This window comes from Dioscorea cayenensis, chromosome 13, assembly GCF_009730915.1.
Source record: "Dioscorea cayenensis subsp. rotundata cultivar TDr96_F1 chromosome 13, TDr96_F1_v2_PseudoChromosome.rev07_lg8_w22 25.fasta, whole genome shotgun sequence".
In the NCBI taxonomy this organism is placed as follows: Eukaryota; Viridiplantae; Streptophyta; class Magnoliopsida; order Dioscoreales; family Dioscoreaceae; genus Dioscorea; species Dioscorea cayenensis.
This window is the reverse complement of record NC_052483.1, coordinates 309,727-327,623: the sequence shown is the minus strand read 5'-3', so window position 1 is coordinate 327,623 and position 17,897 is coordinate 309,727. Positions and strand designations below refer to the sequence as shown.

The 17,897-nt window shown below is 40.2% G+C and overlaps 3 protein-coding genes across 4 annotated transcripts; 1 reads left to right on the top strand and 2 right to left on the bottom strand.

Moving 5' to 3' along the window:
- Positions 1 to 1,424: 1,424 nt before the first annotated feature.
- Positions 1,425 to 2,694, bottom strand: LOC120274889 (protein JINGUBANG-like). The gene is given in 2 exon segments (XM_039281432.1): positions 1,425 to 1,862; positions 1,864 to 2,694. Coding segments are annotated over 2 exon segments (1,269 nt in total).
- Positions 2,695 to 6,278: 3,584 nt separating this feature from the next.
- Positions 6,279 to 15,523, bottom strand: LOC120274483 (serine hydroxymethyltransferase, mitochondrial). 2 transcript variants are annotated; one of them, XM_039281026.1, is made up of 16 exons: positions 15,134 to 15,523; positions 15,017 to 15,067; positions 14,853 to 14,939; positions 14,618 to 14,739; positions 14,416 to 14,492; positions 13,169 to 13,293; positions 11,593 to 11,685; positions 11,118 to 11,210; positions 10,667 to 10,864; positions 10,440 to 10,544; positions 10,204 to 10,269; positions 9,966 to 10,043; positions 9,586 to 9,697; positions 9,388 to 9,498; positions 9,146 to 9,313; positions 6,279 to 6,581 (listed from the first exon to the last, which is right to left on the bottom strand). In XM_039281026.1, exons 1-15 carry the CDS (start codon positions 15,215 to 15,217, stop codon positions 9,162 to 9,164), a joined length of 1,554 nt encoding a protein of 517 aa, XP_039136960.1. In that variant the 5' UTR covers positions 15,218 to 15,523; the 3' UTR covers positions 6,279 to 6,581; positions 9,146 to 9,161. The 2 variants fall into 2 exon arrangements, with proteins under 2 accessions (XP_039136960.1, XP_039136959.1); XM_039281025.1 differs by lacking the exon at positions 6,279 to 6,581 and adding an exon at positions 8,970 to 9,060 and having other exon boundaries at positions 15,134 to 15,522.
- On the top strand, positions 7,466 to 8,862 carry LOC120274484. The gene is made up of 2 exons (XM_039281027.1): positions 7,466 to 7,924; positions 8,102 to 8,862. The coding sequence occupies exons 1-2, from the start codon at positions 7,615 to 7,617 to the stop codon at positions 8,809 to 8,811; spliced, it is 1,020 nt and encodes a 339-aa protein (XP_039136961.1). The 5' UTR covers positions 7,466 to 7,614; the 3' UTR covers positions 8,812 to 8,862.
- Positions 15,524 to 17,897: the final 2,374 nt, after the last annotated feature.

Genomic DNA, 17,897 nt, shown 5'->3' with positions numbered 1-17,897 from the left:
GTTTTCAACAAAGTTCAACTCAATTTTCAACTTATTGCCCAACGAATGCTTAAGGCAGTCTCAAACTTTTCTACGGAATATCAAGGCAAACATCATGAAGTTGATGACTTATTCTCCTCATTCTCCTTGTTTCATTTCTTTTTCACTAATGTCTCTTAAATGAGGGCTCACATCAAAGTGGAGCTGGTTTTGTTCTAGTTGATAATTCTAATATAATTATTCTTGTAGGAGTTCTTGCTATGGCCTCAAATTCAAGTTTACAAGCTAAAATGAAGGCCTTAGAAGCTGCGCTGAAGCTTTGTAGTGAATGGTGTCTAGTGCAAATTGTATCCTCTCCGATTGCCTTAGCTTGATGGAACTTTTCCATATGGAAGACAGAAGGAGTTTCTTGAAGATGTAGAGATAGATAATTCAATCAAACAGCTCCTCAAGAGATGTCCGAATGTGGTGCTGGAACCCATTCATAAAGATCAGAATGTGTTGGTTAACACACTAGCTAAATTTGGAAGTACAAGGGGTAGATTTTTCTTACTGATTAATAGATGCTGCTGGCAGTTGTGGTTTGTCCTTTTTTAAGCAAAATATATTTCTTTTAGCAACAAACACAAAATTAGTTAAAGATTTATTAAAAGATAAGTAAATATATGGATGTATCGGTTAAGTGACTTATCGATCATTTAATAACTTATTAACTAAACTAGACACCACATGGGGTAATAAAAATTTACCATGAACATGTCTAAAAGATTTGCAGAAATCATATTAAGCTTATAAATTTTCTTACCGTGCAACTCTCGAGAGAAGGAATATAACTTCTAAAAAAACTCACAAGACCCATTTACATAATATAGTAAATAATATCTAAATCATAAAATAATAGATAAACAATACTACCACGCACAATGCTACGACCATGATTTCAACCCTACGATTTGCCCACAGACACACCAATCCACTAAATAGCACAGTTGTCATTAAGCAGGATTTATTTTATTTTATTTTATTTTATTTGTAATCTATCACGCACTATGCAGCTGTTCCAGCTCTTTATAATAATAATAATAATAATAATAATAATAATAATAACATAATGTCCTAAATAAACCTCTTCTTTGCGGGAGCTAGAGAGGAGAACCGTCACATGTATTGTATGTTTTATTTAACTGAAAATATAATGTGGGCCCTACAGCATGGGAGCTTTGTGGGGATGGCCGGAGCAGCCCAATGACATGCCAAGAAGGCTGTTAAAGTATGCGAACCAAAGGAATCAGCATTTCGCCCCGGGTGCGTAAGTTGATAAGCAGCCATTGTAATTTGGAAAAAGGTAGTGACAAGACCTTTTTCAAGCAAGATGGGCCCTCTTGCTGATGAATATATAGCAAACTTGACATCACACGAGTTTGCTTGCTTGTTTGTAGACTGGATCAACTAGTTCTCCGCATGGTCTCCGGTTCTTGCTCCAACACCCGCCACACCTTGACCGACTTGTCGAGGCTGCCGCTGTACACGATCCAACGCCCAGCTGCCACATCCTCCTCCTCGAAGGAGAGGCACTTCACTGGCCCCGTGTGGCCTGTTAGAACAGAAAGGCAAATATGGTTTCGGCCCTCTCTCCGCCACACGGCTATGGTCTTGTCGGCGGATCCGCTCAGCATGAGGTTCCCGAGCGCCGCCACGCATAGCACTGCCTGGTTGTGGCCCCTCAGTGCTCCTCCATGCGATAACTGCCGTTCCCACTCCCAAAAGTTCACTAGTCCGTCTGAAGACCCGCAATATAGTACGGGTGCTGTGGAGCTTACTGCCAACGCGGTCACCGCGCAATCATGTTTCAGCAGCGTTTGAGCGTGTGTGTGCTTCGTCCCCATTCCCCTGAAGTTCCCGCCGCCATGCTTTGACAGTGCCGTCCGCTGAGCCTGAGAAGATGAGTCCCGCGAAGCCGGAAACAATCGAATTGATGGCATCATCGTGGGCCGCGACAGACTCGAGGCAGCGGGAGTCGGAAATGCGCCAGACCTTGAAGGTCTTGTCCCAGGAGCCGGAGTAGAGGAGACCTTGTTCTTCGTTTAGGCTGAGGCAGGAGACGGCGTCGTAGTGCTTGAGCCAGGGGGCCGTTCGGCGCCGACGTACCTCCACATAGTTAGACGGGTTAATGGAGCCCTTGAGGTAGTCCCAGAGTCTGGGCAGAGTACCCGCTCGCTTGTGTATCGAAGGGTTCTTTGGAGATATCTTCCACACCCTTATCTTTCCATCCTGGTGTCCGGTGAATATGCGGTCACTCGCGATGACAATGGCCTTCACCAGTCCACTGCTGGACTTGAACCCACAGAATTCCTTCTGGTTCTTCCAGACCCGGATATTCTTGCTGTCTGAGCCTGTATACAGGAGGCCAGAGGTTACGGCGAGGGAATAGATATGCCCCTCCTCACGGACCAAGGAACCAAGAAGGCTCGTGCCACGAGGAAGCAATTCTCCTCCGCCAGCACAGCCACGTATAGTTCCGCGGGCATCGACGTCACCGCCCTCACCATCAAGGTAGGAAGGCATTTGATGCCAAGGAGACATGTTATAAGGTGAACATTGGGGAATGCGGGCGGTGCTGCTGTGGTCCGAAGTGCTCTGCCTGGTGATCAACAAGTCGTCGTCGTCATCCCTCGTGGGATGGCTGAATGGCTTGGTCTCTGGCTTGCCCGCCATCTCCGCCGTCCCCTCTCATGGAAGACGTAGGATGGTGGAGAAGGGGAACATCACTCGCTGTAAAGACCGGAACAGAAAGGTATGGTAGAAGAGGCAAATGAAGCCGGATGAATGAGAGAGAGCGTGAGGAGGTTGGAGCACGGAGCGTGGAAGTCGGTCAGGGAGAACGGGTCAACGCACACATAAATAGATAGCTTGTTGCGTCCTTTCATGCATGGCTCACGCACTGCTAACCGCTTGCTTTGTGTTGCAATGCACCATCCACTGACTAAAAATTGTTCGAAAGAGGTTTCATTGTTCTTTCTTTGGACGGATTAGGGTTTATGCAACGTCGCCTTTGGTTTTTAGGGTCCGTTTGATATGCAAGATTTTGAGGGACAGTACAGGACAACTTCTATTGTTATGGGTTTGATTTATAAATGGGACGGGAGTACAACACAAACTACCCAATCAGTATAGTACAACTTCTTAATTTTATTTTTTTGTACCGCTAAAACCACGGTATAAAAATTCTTGTGTAGTACTGGACAACTTATGACAAAATTGTCTCTATTTAAAATTAAAAATTACATACTCATTAAGAAGTGATAACATGATTTGTTTCGTTCTAGTCACAGATGTTCTTAGCACGATGTTCTCGCATGCTCTGAGATCCAGGGTTTTAGTGGGTGTGCCTCTGGGGGATTGGGGTAGCAAATGTCATCTTTATTATGCGGATGATTTGCTTGTTATTACTACTGGTGGTCTCCAAGACTTGCGCATAGTCAAGCTAATTTTGTATATCTTCGAAGGTCTGTCAGGGTTAGCTGCTAATTTTTCTAAAACTTGCCTATACTCGACTTCGATGGATGTGCTACCAGATAGGGAGGCGGCGGAGACGCTAAGCTGTGAGAGGGGTTTGCTACCAGTTACTTACCTGGGTATTCCCTATCTCTGGCAGGAGACCTAGGAAGCAAGATTGGGAGGGTCTTATTACTAAAATTCGGAGAAGATTGTCCACCGGAAAGTGAGACAGTTATCCTTGGGGGTGGGGGGCACTTACGCTAGTTAACTCGGTCCTATCTGCGATCCCTACATATTGGATGTCGCTTTTTCGTTTACCTGGTTGGGTTATTAAGGAGATTAACATACTTAGAAGAGATTTCCTTTGGTCTTGACCAGACATTGAGCATCCGTGGTGGAGGTTAGTGAGTTGGGATAATCTTTGTCGTCTAATGGAACAAGGTGGTTGGGGTATTCTTGAGTTATCAAGCTTTAATCTCGCGCTCTTGGGCAAGTGGTGGTGGAAGTTAATGACGGATTCCGCTTGATGTGGTGCTGATGTCATCCAGTTTAATTACGGTGTTATCCGTTGGAATATGTTCCCCAGGAAAGCGGGTAGGATATCCTACTTCTGGAAAGGCGTATTGAGCTGCCTGCCGGCTCTTAGGGGATGCGTGCTGCATGAGGTTGGCTCTGGAACTGAAACTCTCTTTTGGAAGGATAGTTGGTTTGCTGGGCGGGCACCTATGTTCATCTGGCCGGAGGAATTCAGAAGGGCTAGTGAGCCCAACGGAACGGTGTGCGAGATGAGTTACCTCTTAAATTAGGCCCCTTTCTCTGGGGAGGGGGATAGCCGGAACTACTGGGCAAGATACAGGGATTATGATAGGCGGTAGGAGATAAAAAGAATTGGAGGTTGAACGGCAATGGAACTTTCACGGTGAAATCTTTCTACTCTTTCCTCATTGATAGTGGTGTGCGTTGCCATATTGCTAGGTTCTTCTGGAGGAAGCCGTGTCCGAAGAAAGTTATTATGTTTAACTGGTTAGTTGAGAAGAATAAGATTCTCACCATGGATGTTCTTGCGAGAAGGAGCTGCAATCGCCTCCCTACGACGACCTGCGTCCTGTGTAATTCTGTCATAGAGTCGGCAGATCATCTCTTCTTACATTGTTTGGTTGCTAGAAAGGTGTGGGGGTATTTCGTGCATTTACTGCATCTTCCAGATCCTCCCGGGTCACTGCAGGAGATCTGGCGGGGTTGGAGAACTTCGATTTAGGTTAACTTTAGGGAGATTGGGGATTTAGTTGCGAAGGCTATTGTGTGGAATATTTGGCTTGTTAGAAATGATTGTATCTTTAATACTAACTGTTTGTCTACGCATGCTCTTGTTTTGAAGATTGACCGTATGATGATATCTTGGCTCTCTTCAGTTGTCGAAGGTTCGCGAGAGACGATGGAGGATCCTATTGCCATGCTTCGGCAGAGCACGGAGGCCCTTGGGACTAGTGGAGTGGAGTCTGGAGGCGATCCATTCTCCGGGGTAGATCATGTTCATCTCACGGGCTAGTCTATTTTTGTTGTTGGGCTGAGAATCCCTTGCTGATTCTCATTCGGTGATGTTTGTTCTGTTACTGTTTTTGTGTGCTTTCTGCCACTTCTCGTGGTGTTTTTGTTTTGTCTTTTGTAGGCGCTTGCACTCAGTCTGTATCCCTCCTCTCATTTTAATTAATTGCAGTGGTTTATCGATCTTTTCAATTTTATTTTGTTTTATTTATTTATTTATCTTTTTAAAATTTAGTTGTTTATTTATCTATTTATTTATCTATTTAAAATTTTATTTATTTATTTATATATCTATTTATTTATATTTTAGGATTTAAATATTAATAAAAAGTTTGTTTGTTGTGGATTAAATGTTTTTAAAATTATGTTAATTTTTTTAACTTATTGTTGTTGTTGGGCGTTGTAAAATTTGATAAGATTTTTATAAAATATTATTGTATATGTTTTTATTATAAAATAAATATAGAATAATAAATATAGTATTATCGTAATTTACTATTTTGTGTTCTGTATTGTTCAATGAAAATCAAACATAGAACAACACAAGCACTTGTACTGTACTTTAACTATTTGTATTGTACTATACTGTACTGCTTGTGTTGTTCTCCTTAACAAATCAAACGGACCCTTAGAGTCACACATATTATATGTGTAAATTCCCAACATAGCAAACATGACACATTTAAGTTCCAAGTTCCCGTATGTTCAAAATTAACAACGCCGCTATCACATATGCAGTTCTTCAAATTCCAGACGAGTCCTGATGCAAACCAAGTCCTGAAAAAGAGTCTATTCAAAGAGACAATTTTTTTTATTCCGGGGTTAATATTCTCAGCTCTGAAATTAACAACCCAGCTCCAGGATTAACATTCGTATTAAATTTCATAAAATCTTCGTAATGAATAGCATTATTATTTTTTTTGTTTTGTATTTTTTTTTATTGACGACAAACGTCAAATGAATAGCATTATTATTTTATTTTGTTTTGTATTTTTTTTATTGACGACAAACGTCAGTCACCCGACAAGGGGTTGTCAAAGAAGTATTTTTAGTTAGTTTGACGAACAGATAAGGCAGCATAGTATACTGGCATAATATCCCTCCATCTTAGAGTAAATGCAAAGACTTCATGGACCGTTTCAGTAAGAATACCCAATCAAGATAACTACGAGTGAAGCACATCATATTCCTGCAGTAAAATGAAGCTGACAAACAAGTAGATACAGTATGATAATAAGACGACGGCAAGCACCAGAAAAGTATGAAGAGTGAACTTATTATATATAATGGTTTGCTAGTGCACGCAGGCAGAGAAATAGATTTTATCAGCTGTTCTACATAGATCTACTCCCTTCTGTTTAAGGAGGAAATGCCATGTGCCACATTTTGTTGCTCAATTTATCATGCACAACTCTCAAAAGAGTCTTCAATCACAAAGTCCACCTTAAATATGACAATGCTCAAAGGTATTACTTTTCCACATACGGTATATAATACTTTTCCACAAACGACACCACAAAGCTTAACTAAGAAACACCAAACTAGACAGCATCTGTTGCCTGCATATGGGAAAAAGTTCCAGTATTTAACTTGCAAATCTCATATTTTGCAGCATATTTTCAAATTAATCAAAGCTTATGGAGGCAGAATAGCTTACAATGTCAAAAAAGGGCATCCACAATGTTGGTTGGAATTCTTTAATTGAAGATAAATCTGAGGGGGGCTTGGGTATCAAGGATCTCAATTTGGTTAAGCACTCTCTAATGGCCAAACACATTTTAAAATATCTGAATCGTGACAGTGTGATTTGGGTGGAAATTCTTATGAATAAATATGGGAAATTAAACTTTTGGAATGATGGCATTCCCGCTAAATAGGGGTGGACATGGTCAAGCGACCCATGGTTGGTCCCGAACCCAGCCCCAAAAATACTAGGCGCCTGGGTTTAGAAAAGTTGGCCCAAAAGCGTTGAGGCTCAAATGTTTTACTGATTAATTTCGAGCTGGGTTTGGGTCGGATGAATTTTGACCCGACCTGACCCGAATAAATAAATAATATATATATATATATATTTCATATATTATTTATAATATATATAATTATATATATAATATTTGTTGATAATATTACTACTTATTTATATAAATTTATTTGAACCATTTATAATACTTGTATTGTATTTTTTTAAAATGTTTGAAAAAAATTTTTAGGGGTTGATAGTAGTAGTTTTATTTAGTTATTTCAATTATTTCATAAAAATTATTTATTTTTGGGTCGGGTTAGCTGGGCACAGGCTATGACAATCAAATGGGTCGGGTTTGGATCGAAATAATTTGGCTGAACATGGCCCGGCCCAAAACTCGAATATATGGGTTATATTTTTTTAGTCAAATTTACGTGCATTGACCCGAAATTTTGCCCATGTCCACCCCTACCGCTAAATGCTCCTGGTTTTTCCGTGGGCTCTGCCATTCTGCCAATCACATAAAACATTATTGCAAAATACACACTATTAATCCAGATTCCACTTCTTTTCTCTGGGACCCTTGGGTGTTTGATGTTCCTATTGCTCTTAAACCCACCTTCCTTAATATGGATCTAGAGATTGATCAAATCAATATTTCTGATATGGTTCAGGATAATCATTGGGATCCCAACTGTTTTACTAATGTTTTTGGCTACTTGTTTGATAATAACACTTTTAATTCAGCAGTTATTGATACATCTGATGTCAATCAATGGGTCTGGTACCCTAAATCTACTTGCTCTAAAATCTCGGCTGCTGTTTACCATCAGCTCAATCAACAAAGATCTTCTTCTGATAGTTGGATTGGTTGGCATATTATTTGGCATATACCTGTTGCACCTCGCATAAAACATTTCATCTGGTTATGCTTAAAAGGTAGAATATCCACCGGTGCTTTCCTCCACAGCATTAATATGGGACCAGACAACCCTTGTGTTTTCTGTGGTCTCCATAGGGAGACAATCGACCATTTGATTTGGAATTGTAACAGGGTTCAACAATTTTGGTACATTCTTTGCAGCAGAGAAAATATTTCTATTTCTTTATCTGCAGGTTTTTCTAGCGGATCTTGGGCCATTCAGTATAGGCAATCAGTTAGATCTCTGGCTTTCATCTCTGCGGGAGCATGGTTCATTTGGATTGCCCGTTGTAATGCTATATTCAAGAACATAAGACCCAATCTCTCTATCATTGCTAGCAGAACTTCTGCTCATGTTCAGGATTTTTTCTGCAGCAATCTGGAACCTTATGGCAGAAAACTTATATTATGCAACTTTTCTAGTGCTGATGGACCCTTCATTTTCACTCATGCCATATCCAGATTAGAGATTCAGGTTAGAACCATTGGTTTTTTCATTTCTAATGCTAATTACAAAGTTATTCTTGCAGGGAGATGGTCTCAACCTTTGGATGATAATTCCTCTGATGCTATATTGGCTATTGAAGCTGCACTGCAGACCACTCTTCAACTCCAAATCCCAGTAAAGCACATTTTCAGTTGTCATCACTCTGATCTGAACTTCATTCGCGAGACAAATCATTCCCTTGCCTGGCGTTTTCGTCCGCAATTGTCTAATTTGAATTTCCTCATGGACATGAGCTCTCATCCCAGAATTCATGTAATACCATCTTCTTGGATGAGGCCGGCCATTTCTCTAGCCGGATTTGGACTTCGTCGTCAAAATCTCAATCTTTATCTTGTGGGCAGGGAGCTTCCATATTGGATTATGAGATCCTTTTTAGAGCTCGGTTTCTCCTTCTAAGATCATTGCTTTTTGTAGTCTTTTTGTTTTATTTTGTCGCCTAGTTCGATCTGTCTTAGTTGTTCTGTAATTGTTGTTTTTTCTTCTTTTCATTTATTTAATTTCAGCTTCTCAGGTTTGAGAAGTTCTTTAAAACCATCTGTCCATTAAATCAAAGATCAGCGGAACAAAGGGAAAGCTTTTATTCTTTCCTACATGAGTACACTAAATAGGCAAGTGGCAACACCATTTGATAATTCAAAATTATATCTGAAAGGAAATGACCGAGTTCAATGTATCATAAAACCTAGGCTAAGTAGGGCACAAAAGGCAAAAATGGGTTTCTAATGCATACCTTAAGCCTTTCTTCATTAGTCCTTGTATTTCATCGTCTCCTTTTCAAACCCAATGGTTGGGAACTGCTTTGCATACTCCTCCACCTCATACCTTAGCTTTGCAATCTCAGATTGGATACTAGAGTCAGTTTGAATAGTGAACAGGAAGTCCTTTAACTTTGACCCGCCTGTGTAGCAGAAAATGAATAAAATGTTGCATCAATGAAGAAGCCAGAAAAAAACATTGCCATCTCATAAGTACCTTTCGTTCCAGCCTTAATTTTCAGTGCCAATTTAACAGCAGTATCAAAAAAGTCAGCAACTTTTGCAAAATCGTCTTCAACAAAACCCCTAGATGTAAGGGCTGGGGTCCCTGAGTAAATGGAAGAAGATCCCATAAGAGGCCAGATAGGTTGCGATTGTTTAAAACTTAAAAATAAAGAGAGGTCTGAGTCCGTACCCATCCGGATGCCCCCAGGAACCATTGCAGACACATCACCAGGGACTGTGTTCTTATTAGCTGCTATGTGAACTAATTCTAAAACCTTTTCCACTCTGGATCCATCTATTCCCTGCAGGACAGATACAGGAGATTAAAAAACATTTTCCAGTGAAAGATTGGTTATCTGGCCCTGAATTGCATGTTGCTGAATAAATGATTGAGGAAGGATTTCCACCTCATGGTTAAAGAAAACTGGTTCAAGTCTTGTTAAATAGAAGAAGTTTCAGTCAAAACCTAGTTAATTTAGGGTGCAGATGCATAGAAGAATTTACTCATAGAAAGCATTTCATACAAAATATTCACATTACTTTTTGAGTTAACAAGGAATTTCCTCTCACCTTGTTTTGAAGATTAACCAGGACTAAATGATTTTCTGTTCCACCAGAAACAAGCTCATATCCTTTCTCTGCCAACCTCTGAAAATATCAGTTTTACATACCTTTGTTAAAAGCAGCTTCTAACCAAATAGAATGCCATATAGATTACAATGTCAGCCCATCACTATCAAATATTTGCAGAAAATCGAGCCGCTCAATGTGTCTAAGCATTTCTACAAAGTCAATAACGCACAAATACCTGAGCAAACTTCGCACAATTACTTAGAACTTGTTCTTGATATGCTTTGTACTCTGGTGTGGTTGCCTGTGATAGCAGTGGCATTAATGATTATAAGAGAAAAACTACATAGTTGCATAACAAATTCTTGAGCAACTCAGATGTGGCTTAGGATACTTCCGTTTTACAAATTTTCTAATGGCCAATTTTAATTAGATATTGTTTAAGATAGCCAAAAACAAACGCATTTTGCATACCTGTTTGAGTGCAACAGCTAATCCAGCAATTGTGTGATTGTGGGGACCACCTTGAAGTCCAGGGAAGACAGCTGCATTGATCTTATCTTCAAAGTCATACAGAACCTTCAAAGAAAAGAAGAGAACAAAAACCATCCATCACTTATGCTTGACCACGTGTCTATCAAGTGGTAAATTGGAAAACCACAACTAGAGGAAAAAGGATGTGAAGTCTCCATTTTCTTCACCTCATGCCCTTGTTTGTTTATCTCCTTTACTCCCTTCCTATAGAAAATCATTGCCCCTCGAGGCCCACGAAGTGACTTGTGAGTCGTTGTTGTCACAACATCTGCATATTCAAAAGGTGATGGGATAACTCCAGCAGCAACAAGACCACTTATGTGTGCCATATCTGCCAAAAGAATTGCTTTCTGCTTATGGCAAACCTGCCCATGTCATAATGACTCCAAATCAAATTCAAAAGCTGGATAGCATTAACCCAAAAAAATAAAATTATGACTCCAAATAAATTCAAAAGCTGAATAGCATTGACCAAAAACAAAAAAAAGATTAGGAGTCAAAAGCTGAACGGCATTGACCAAAAACAAAAAAAAAGATTAGGAGTCAAAAGCTGAATGGCATTGACCAAAATGAATTAAAAAAATAAAATAAAAGAAGAAAAAGAAGAAGCAAGGGCACCTTTCTGATACGAGCATAATCATACAGGCGAGCATACGCACTGGCTCCAGCAACAATTAATTTTGGCCTAAATAGTGCCGCACTTTTCTCTAACTGTAGTTAAGAGTGAACTTGCAAGTAGGTAAATGACAAATAGGTTATTGAGTCATAAATCTATCGATTTGAAAGAAGCATAGTCAGAAGATTCAGAGGTAATATCTAAGAAAGAGCATGGAGAAAGCAGAAATTAATCAGAAAAATGAGCTACTATTTAATGGAACTGGTTATAAATTCAGCTAAAATCCAGCAATCCTAGTATTCATAAATCAAATTAACAATTGTCACCAAATCTATCTTTGAAAAACAATCAGGCATGCACAGGAAATGATTTTGCAACAGTAGGAAAAAAAAAGGCAAATTCTAAGGAACACTTGGTGAATTTGCACACAAGTATGTGCAGGAGACAAAGAAAATACCAAAAGCAAGTGAAGGTCACCTGGTCATAGTCAATGTATCCCGTGCTCTCATTCAATCTGTATGGCATTGTCTCAAAGAATATTGATACAGCAGATATCTTCTTGGTATCCGTCTACATTTCATGAAGGTCGGATTATTAGGAAAATGAGGTTTGAATACAAGATAAAAAGTTACTTCAATATTTTGTATAAACAAACAAAATATGACAAGAAAGTTTAATTGGTGCATGTAAAGTCACAATATGGAGAAAATAAAGCAACTCTTTAGCAAATTTGTGGTATCAAATTTGTGCCATTGGCTACCAATGTCGTGTATTACCAGCCCAATTTAAAGCTTGGCTGTGTTTTTCTGATTCTGATATAAAAGCTTAACCTGAACTTCAAGATGGTAGTGAGATTCATAGTTCAAAGGAACACTTCTGCTGAGGAAAGTAATCTAGAGCATAGGTAAGCAAGTGAATGAGCCATGTAACTGTTATTCAAGATAAGAAAAAGCTTAAGTTTTAAATCAGATAAAATACTTGTCATCCAGCAATGACTAGGTTTCTAAAAGAGCAACCATCGCTAATTATTGCAATTAAACATTAGAAGTTCATCATTTGTTATTTTCTAAAAAGTGGAAGGTGAACCTGTGTCAAAGATGTGGCTGCAAGAGGCAAAAGCAGAAGGCAAGATTAGATATAAAGATAGTAACTGATTTAAAATAATATATAAACGAATGATGATTTAAGCCAAACATCATTTGTTAACAGAAATAAATTAAAATGCAGCATCACCCTAAGAAACATAAACATTTAATATCTACTTTTAGGTTTAACAATCATATAATGAAATAACAGATGAAACCATCTTCACAAAATGTCTTCACAGAATAAAATAATTAGGGTATAATATTCAGATCATGAAGTCCAAAAATAAAAGACTTTGGCTTGAACAATCCTGCCGCAAAACAAAACAAGCGAATTCTCATTTTGTATAACAACCGTTGAAAAGAATCAGCACACAATAATATCAAATGAATGCAATAGCTACTACGAAGTTGAAAAAAACCAAAACATTTTACCCTTAGTCCCAAGAAACTAAATGTTTCACTCAATTGATCAAAACAGCTTGGAGTTGACTAGGCCCCCGAGTCCACAGAGCACTACTTTTCAAAATTGTACCTAGTCATGAAGAGCAATTGCCACCAATCCCACCTAAGTGGCTCCAAAAGAGAGTAGTCAAGGTTGTCTAAGCCAAATTATGCCCAGCTAAATACCAGGATTAATTTTTCGGATTTCAGTAATTTATGGCATAGGAGAATCAAGCAAATCTTTACAGTGATGCTATTGTATGTCACACATCGGAATGACCAAGTTCATCTTTACAGGGAAATGAATACTAATTAATTAGAGGACAGCATTGCCGATGTCTTGTATCATCATCCTGATAAACCTTAGGGGGAGTTCATGTAGTAGGTGTTCAACAAATAGAATGATCTCAACCATATCACTCCAACGAAGACAGAGGTTTACAATAGGATCCTCTCAACTAAATCTTCAATTTGTCATGTCTACAACCATTTATTAGTGTTCATTAGAAGGCTTCAAATATTACCTGGTAGCCATGGGACAGATGCCCACCATGAGGAAGATCCAAAGCCATGATTCTCTCATGAGGTTTCAGTAGAGCGGTATAAACTTGGAAATTAGCAGGGGACCCAGACAGAGACTGAACATTCACTGCAAGGTTCAAAGCAGTGATTCTTGCTGCTGATAAAGTAAGCTATGAAAGCTTTACATTGTAAAAAGAAAAAAGAATCAAGCAAGAAGGAATCACAACCCTGCTAATAAATATCTTAAGCCACAAAACCATCAACACAATTTAGAGAAAGCTTCCTTGAAGAGTTGCTGTTTTCCTCAAGGACCCAAGAACAATGCAGCGACAAATACACATCAACAATAAGGGATGCAACCAAAAGAAGATGGCAGATGGATATTAATTCATCAAGTTCAAGTTCAAATTCCGTCCTCATTATGGTAATCCAAGTAGAAAATAAAGTGCATGAATCCATAATAAAAGAACTTATACACAATGTTTTTGAGTAATTGTGGGCAAATAACTTTTGTTGGCAAAGAAGAGAACTCATGTGCCACAAATAAAAACATGAGTACATATGCATCTTTGACATCACTAGCTTGCTGGTATTTGCCATATTGTACAGAAGTTCAATTCAAATAAACCCATATTCTTGAAATCCCTATCCATATTCTAAGCCCTAAACCCGAACATTTCACTAAGCTCTTCCTAGTTGGGCTAGCTACCTTACTCTAATAAGATCAGAGGATTAAAGTCCCAAAGAGAAGCAAGAAGAAAAGGGGTCAGCAATACAAGTTAGTTGAACGCTACAGAGGGAATCCCATCAGCAAGGAAATGAGACTTACAATCCATCAGTCCTTTAGAAACCCCAAAAAGGAAGCTATTGCAAGAGAAAAGGTCCCAGGGCTAACAAGAATGAGTAAGAAGGTGTGAACTAGTAGAAGATAGACCCTAGGGCAAGGAAGAGGGCAAAAGGCTTTGGATATTAGTCAAAGTGAAAGATAGGTGCACTTAGAGGATCCAATTGGGAACACAAAATCTAGGCAATAGGTAGAAGAATTCAATATGAGGGTAGTACACTTCAAGGGTGACTTCTAAGACAGTCCAAACAGGTTATCTATTAATGAACCTATCTATTATTTTTGTAACCTTTTAAATGTATTGTAGCTTATCCAATTTCTGAAAAACAGTACAGCAAAAATTAAGCATGCATCTATAACATGATTGATTCTTGAAAATTCTAAGATTAAGAGGTGATATTGTACCTCCCCACGTTGCAGAATCTAAACGAAAGGCTTCCAAAGCTCGCTTTTGACACAGTGATTCAGCCATATCTATGTATCTGTATATCAAACAAGAAACTGAATTATCAATGACAAATGGGCATTTTATTGTAAAAAAGAGATGAACATATCAAGGTGAAGCAGGATGAAATCATTGTGAAGATGTTGAAATTTTAAATCTTACTCATTTCCACCATAGTATCTTGCACCAGGGTATCCTTCACTGTATTTATTAGTCATGATGGATCCCACAGCTTGCATCACAGAAATGGAAGTGAAATTCTCGGATGGTATGAGTTCAAGCCCCTGAAATGGTATTCAAAGTGAATGTTCCACAAGTGACCGAAATTACCGAGTCAAACAAAATTGCCACCGAAAGGTCGCCCTATACATGAGAAAAATGCTGAAAATTGTCCCACCTTCCATTGTCTGGCCTTTTCGAGCTCGATGATGTTGGCAATCTCTGGATCAACGGTCTCCAGCGAAGCATTTAATTGTTTGGGCCACTGCAGACAGAGATGAAATCATCAGAAACCCAATGCTAATGAATCTTGAGGGGGGAGAGAGAGAGAGATGCACATACCGTGACGCGCGATTTGTCTTTCTCGTAGATGGCTTCACTCGGCAGGGAAGACTGCCAAGTATAGGAGTCCATTAAAGAGGGGAAGAAATGTTGGTTAAAGAGTAAAGAAAAACTAACCATGTAAAAGAGGGAGCCTGGAGAGAGAGGCTGCTTCTTGGAAACGCAGGAAGAGAGCCTCCGGAGCGCCGTCGCCATTGCCATCAGAGGGCGGGGATGGGATGCGAGAGAGGAGAGTGGAGCGAGTGTGTGACTGATGGTGGGAGGGATTTGGATATCTGATATGAGGATGGGCTAATTGATAAATGGTGGGGAAGAGCCAAAGGTGGCGACAAGTGAGCCGCTGCTTCCTGCCTTCTGGTGCGTCCAGCTCAAAACGTAATCCAAATAACAGCCACTCAACCTCGGGTGGCTCTGCGTGTGTGTTATCCCGCCGATAAAGACTCCGGATCTCCTCCCACCACCACCACCGCGTACCTCCATCTCCCACCACACGTTCCAGGGTATCGGGTAGAAATGGTAGCAAGCGTAGGCAAACAAGGGAGGGAAAAACACAAAAACACTGAGGCCAGTAATGCTTTACGATGTACACAACGGCCCTTGGGAGACTCGGATCTCTTTCCACCACCACCACCACCACCACCGCGTCCCTCCATCTCCCACCGCAGGTTCCCGGGCAGAAAATGGTAGCAAGCATATGTATAATATCAGAATTTGTCCGTCTACTTTTCTCTCTCTTTTTTTGGTCCCTCATTTCGAAATCGCAGCTATTAATTCCCTCTATTCTTGAAAAATAGCACAATTTAGTCTCTCTACTCTTAATTTCTTCTCGATTTTAGTCCTCTGCTTTTTGAAAGCATATGTAAATAATTCATTCTATTTTTAGAGTGAGAGAGTCAAAATAAAAGCCAGTTTTCAAGTGAGAGGACTACTTGGGAGCGTTTACGAGTGAGAGGACCAAAAAGAAGAAAAAAGTAGAGGGACCAATTCAGGTATTATACCATAAGAAAAAAAACGAGAGAGAAAACACTCAAGCCAGTAATGTGATACACAATAGTACAAAGCGGATTGGTTATCGTAATCATGATCAATTTGCCTTGTAGAAATCTTGAAGAATTATCTTGTATCTTTGTAAGCTGATATAAAAAAATCTCCCAACCGCGGATCGAATGCAGGCAAATGTAAAGCATGTATAGCCTTCACAATTTATATTTACACATATGAGGAATAATCTATTTGCACATACTCTTCAAAAGACCGATAATTTGCCGGTGGCCATCTCACTGTTGTAGCTACAATTGCCCGGAGAAACTCTGATCCGCCAGACACCCATTTTCCCATAGGGGTATGACCCAAGGAGCTCCTCCCTCTAGGATCCCAAGGGGTGTTTCAGGGGACATCTCTTGGGCAAAGCTTATGGCTTATGTTCCCCATGACTCCAAGATGGACATCTCCCTCTTCTTTCATGCGGACACTTCCAAAAAGCAAAATCTTCAATTTGAGGCGGATCACCATTGATTCAAAAGCTTGGTCTCAAGCTCGGGAGATTATGCAAGCGTCCTTGTATGACAAGTTTCTTGAGAAGGCCTTACCACTTGATCAAACCAAACTCGCACTTTCTGATGTGTAGAGAGGCCTTGGCGGCTTCAAGGTCTATGATCTCTCGAATGGCTCCTACTTCATCCAATGTGAATCAAAAGAGATACAGAACTGCCTCTTGTTTGAGGGACCTTGGACCGTTGCTAGCCGGATCCTACAGTTTGCTCCCTGCCGTGAAGGCTTTCAACTAACGTTTAAGCAGCTCTCAGTCACTGCAATTTGGCTTCAAATCTCTCACCTCCCTATTGAACTGTAGAATGGGAAACTCTAGAATTGGTAGCTTCACACTTTGGTAAGGTGCCCAAAGTAGACGATCACACTCTTTCTTAGTCTAGAGCTAGATTTGCTCGAGTTTACATCGAGATAGATTTAAGCCCTTCCTCTTCAATAGGGGTTTTGGTCAACTACGAAGAAAACTCCATCCTCGCGCTGGAGCAATATGAAAAACTCCCTTTTTTTTGGCTTAAAATGCGGGATAGAGTGGCTATGATGAAAGCTCGTTGCTCTAAACCTTGCAATCATATGCATGCTTCAGCTACATTGATTCCCTTAGAAGTCTCAGCTAAGAATGTGACAATGGATAACAACATGCATATTAATGGGGTAGGGTTCTAGCAGAAGGAATCCACCGTCTTTCCTGATCCTGGTGACATTTAAATGGACTCTTCTAGATTACCGGATTTTGAAAACTAGGTAGAGAATGACTTTGGCCACTGGATGGTGGTTCATTGGCAGTGAGCCTCTCGGGAAGGAAGGGTAGCGGTGCTATAGCATGTGGAAACCAAGGAAACGATACTCCAGATCTGGACGCGTGGCCTCTTTCTTGGTCATCGGCATGACACATGGTGGGCACTATCACTCCCAATGTAGCCAGAGGTGGCTTGTTTCGGCGTGGTGGTGGGGAGTGCGTATGCGTTGCGACACGTGGACCCGCTTATGACCGTTGAGGCCAAAGGAAAAGCAATTATGGAGCATGCGAATGGACAAGATGTGGTGTGGGAAATTGGAGAGAATTCCTCTCATTATCTCGTGCTATCTTGTTAACCGCTAGCTGCCTTTGGAACTCGGAACACCATTGACACATGCAATCCAACGACAGACTCTGACACTGTTTGAGAGAATAATGGGGCGCTTTGTCCCACACATCAATCAAACACTATAGGCTATGTGTGGAGAAAAGACGAGGGACCTCGTCCATTACTCCTCTCATCCATCCCCTTAGACAAACCTCTAGATGGAGAACCCCTCCAACACCAGGCAGCAATTGAAAAGGTAATGGATGCCC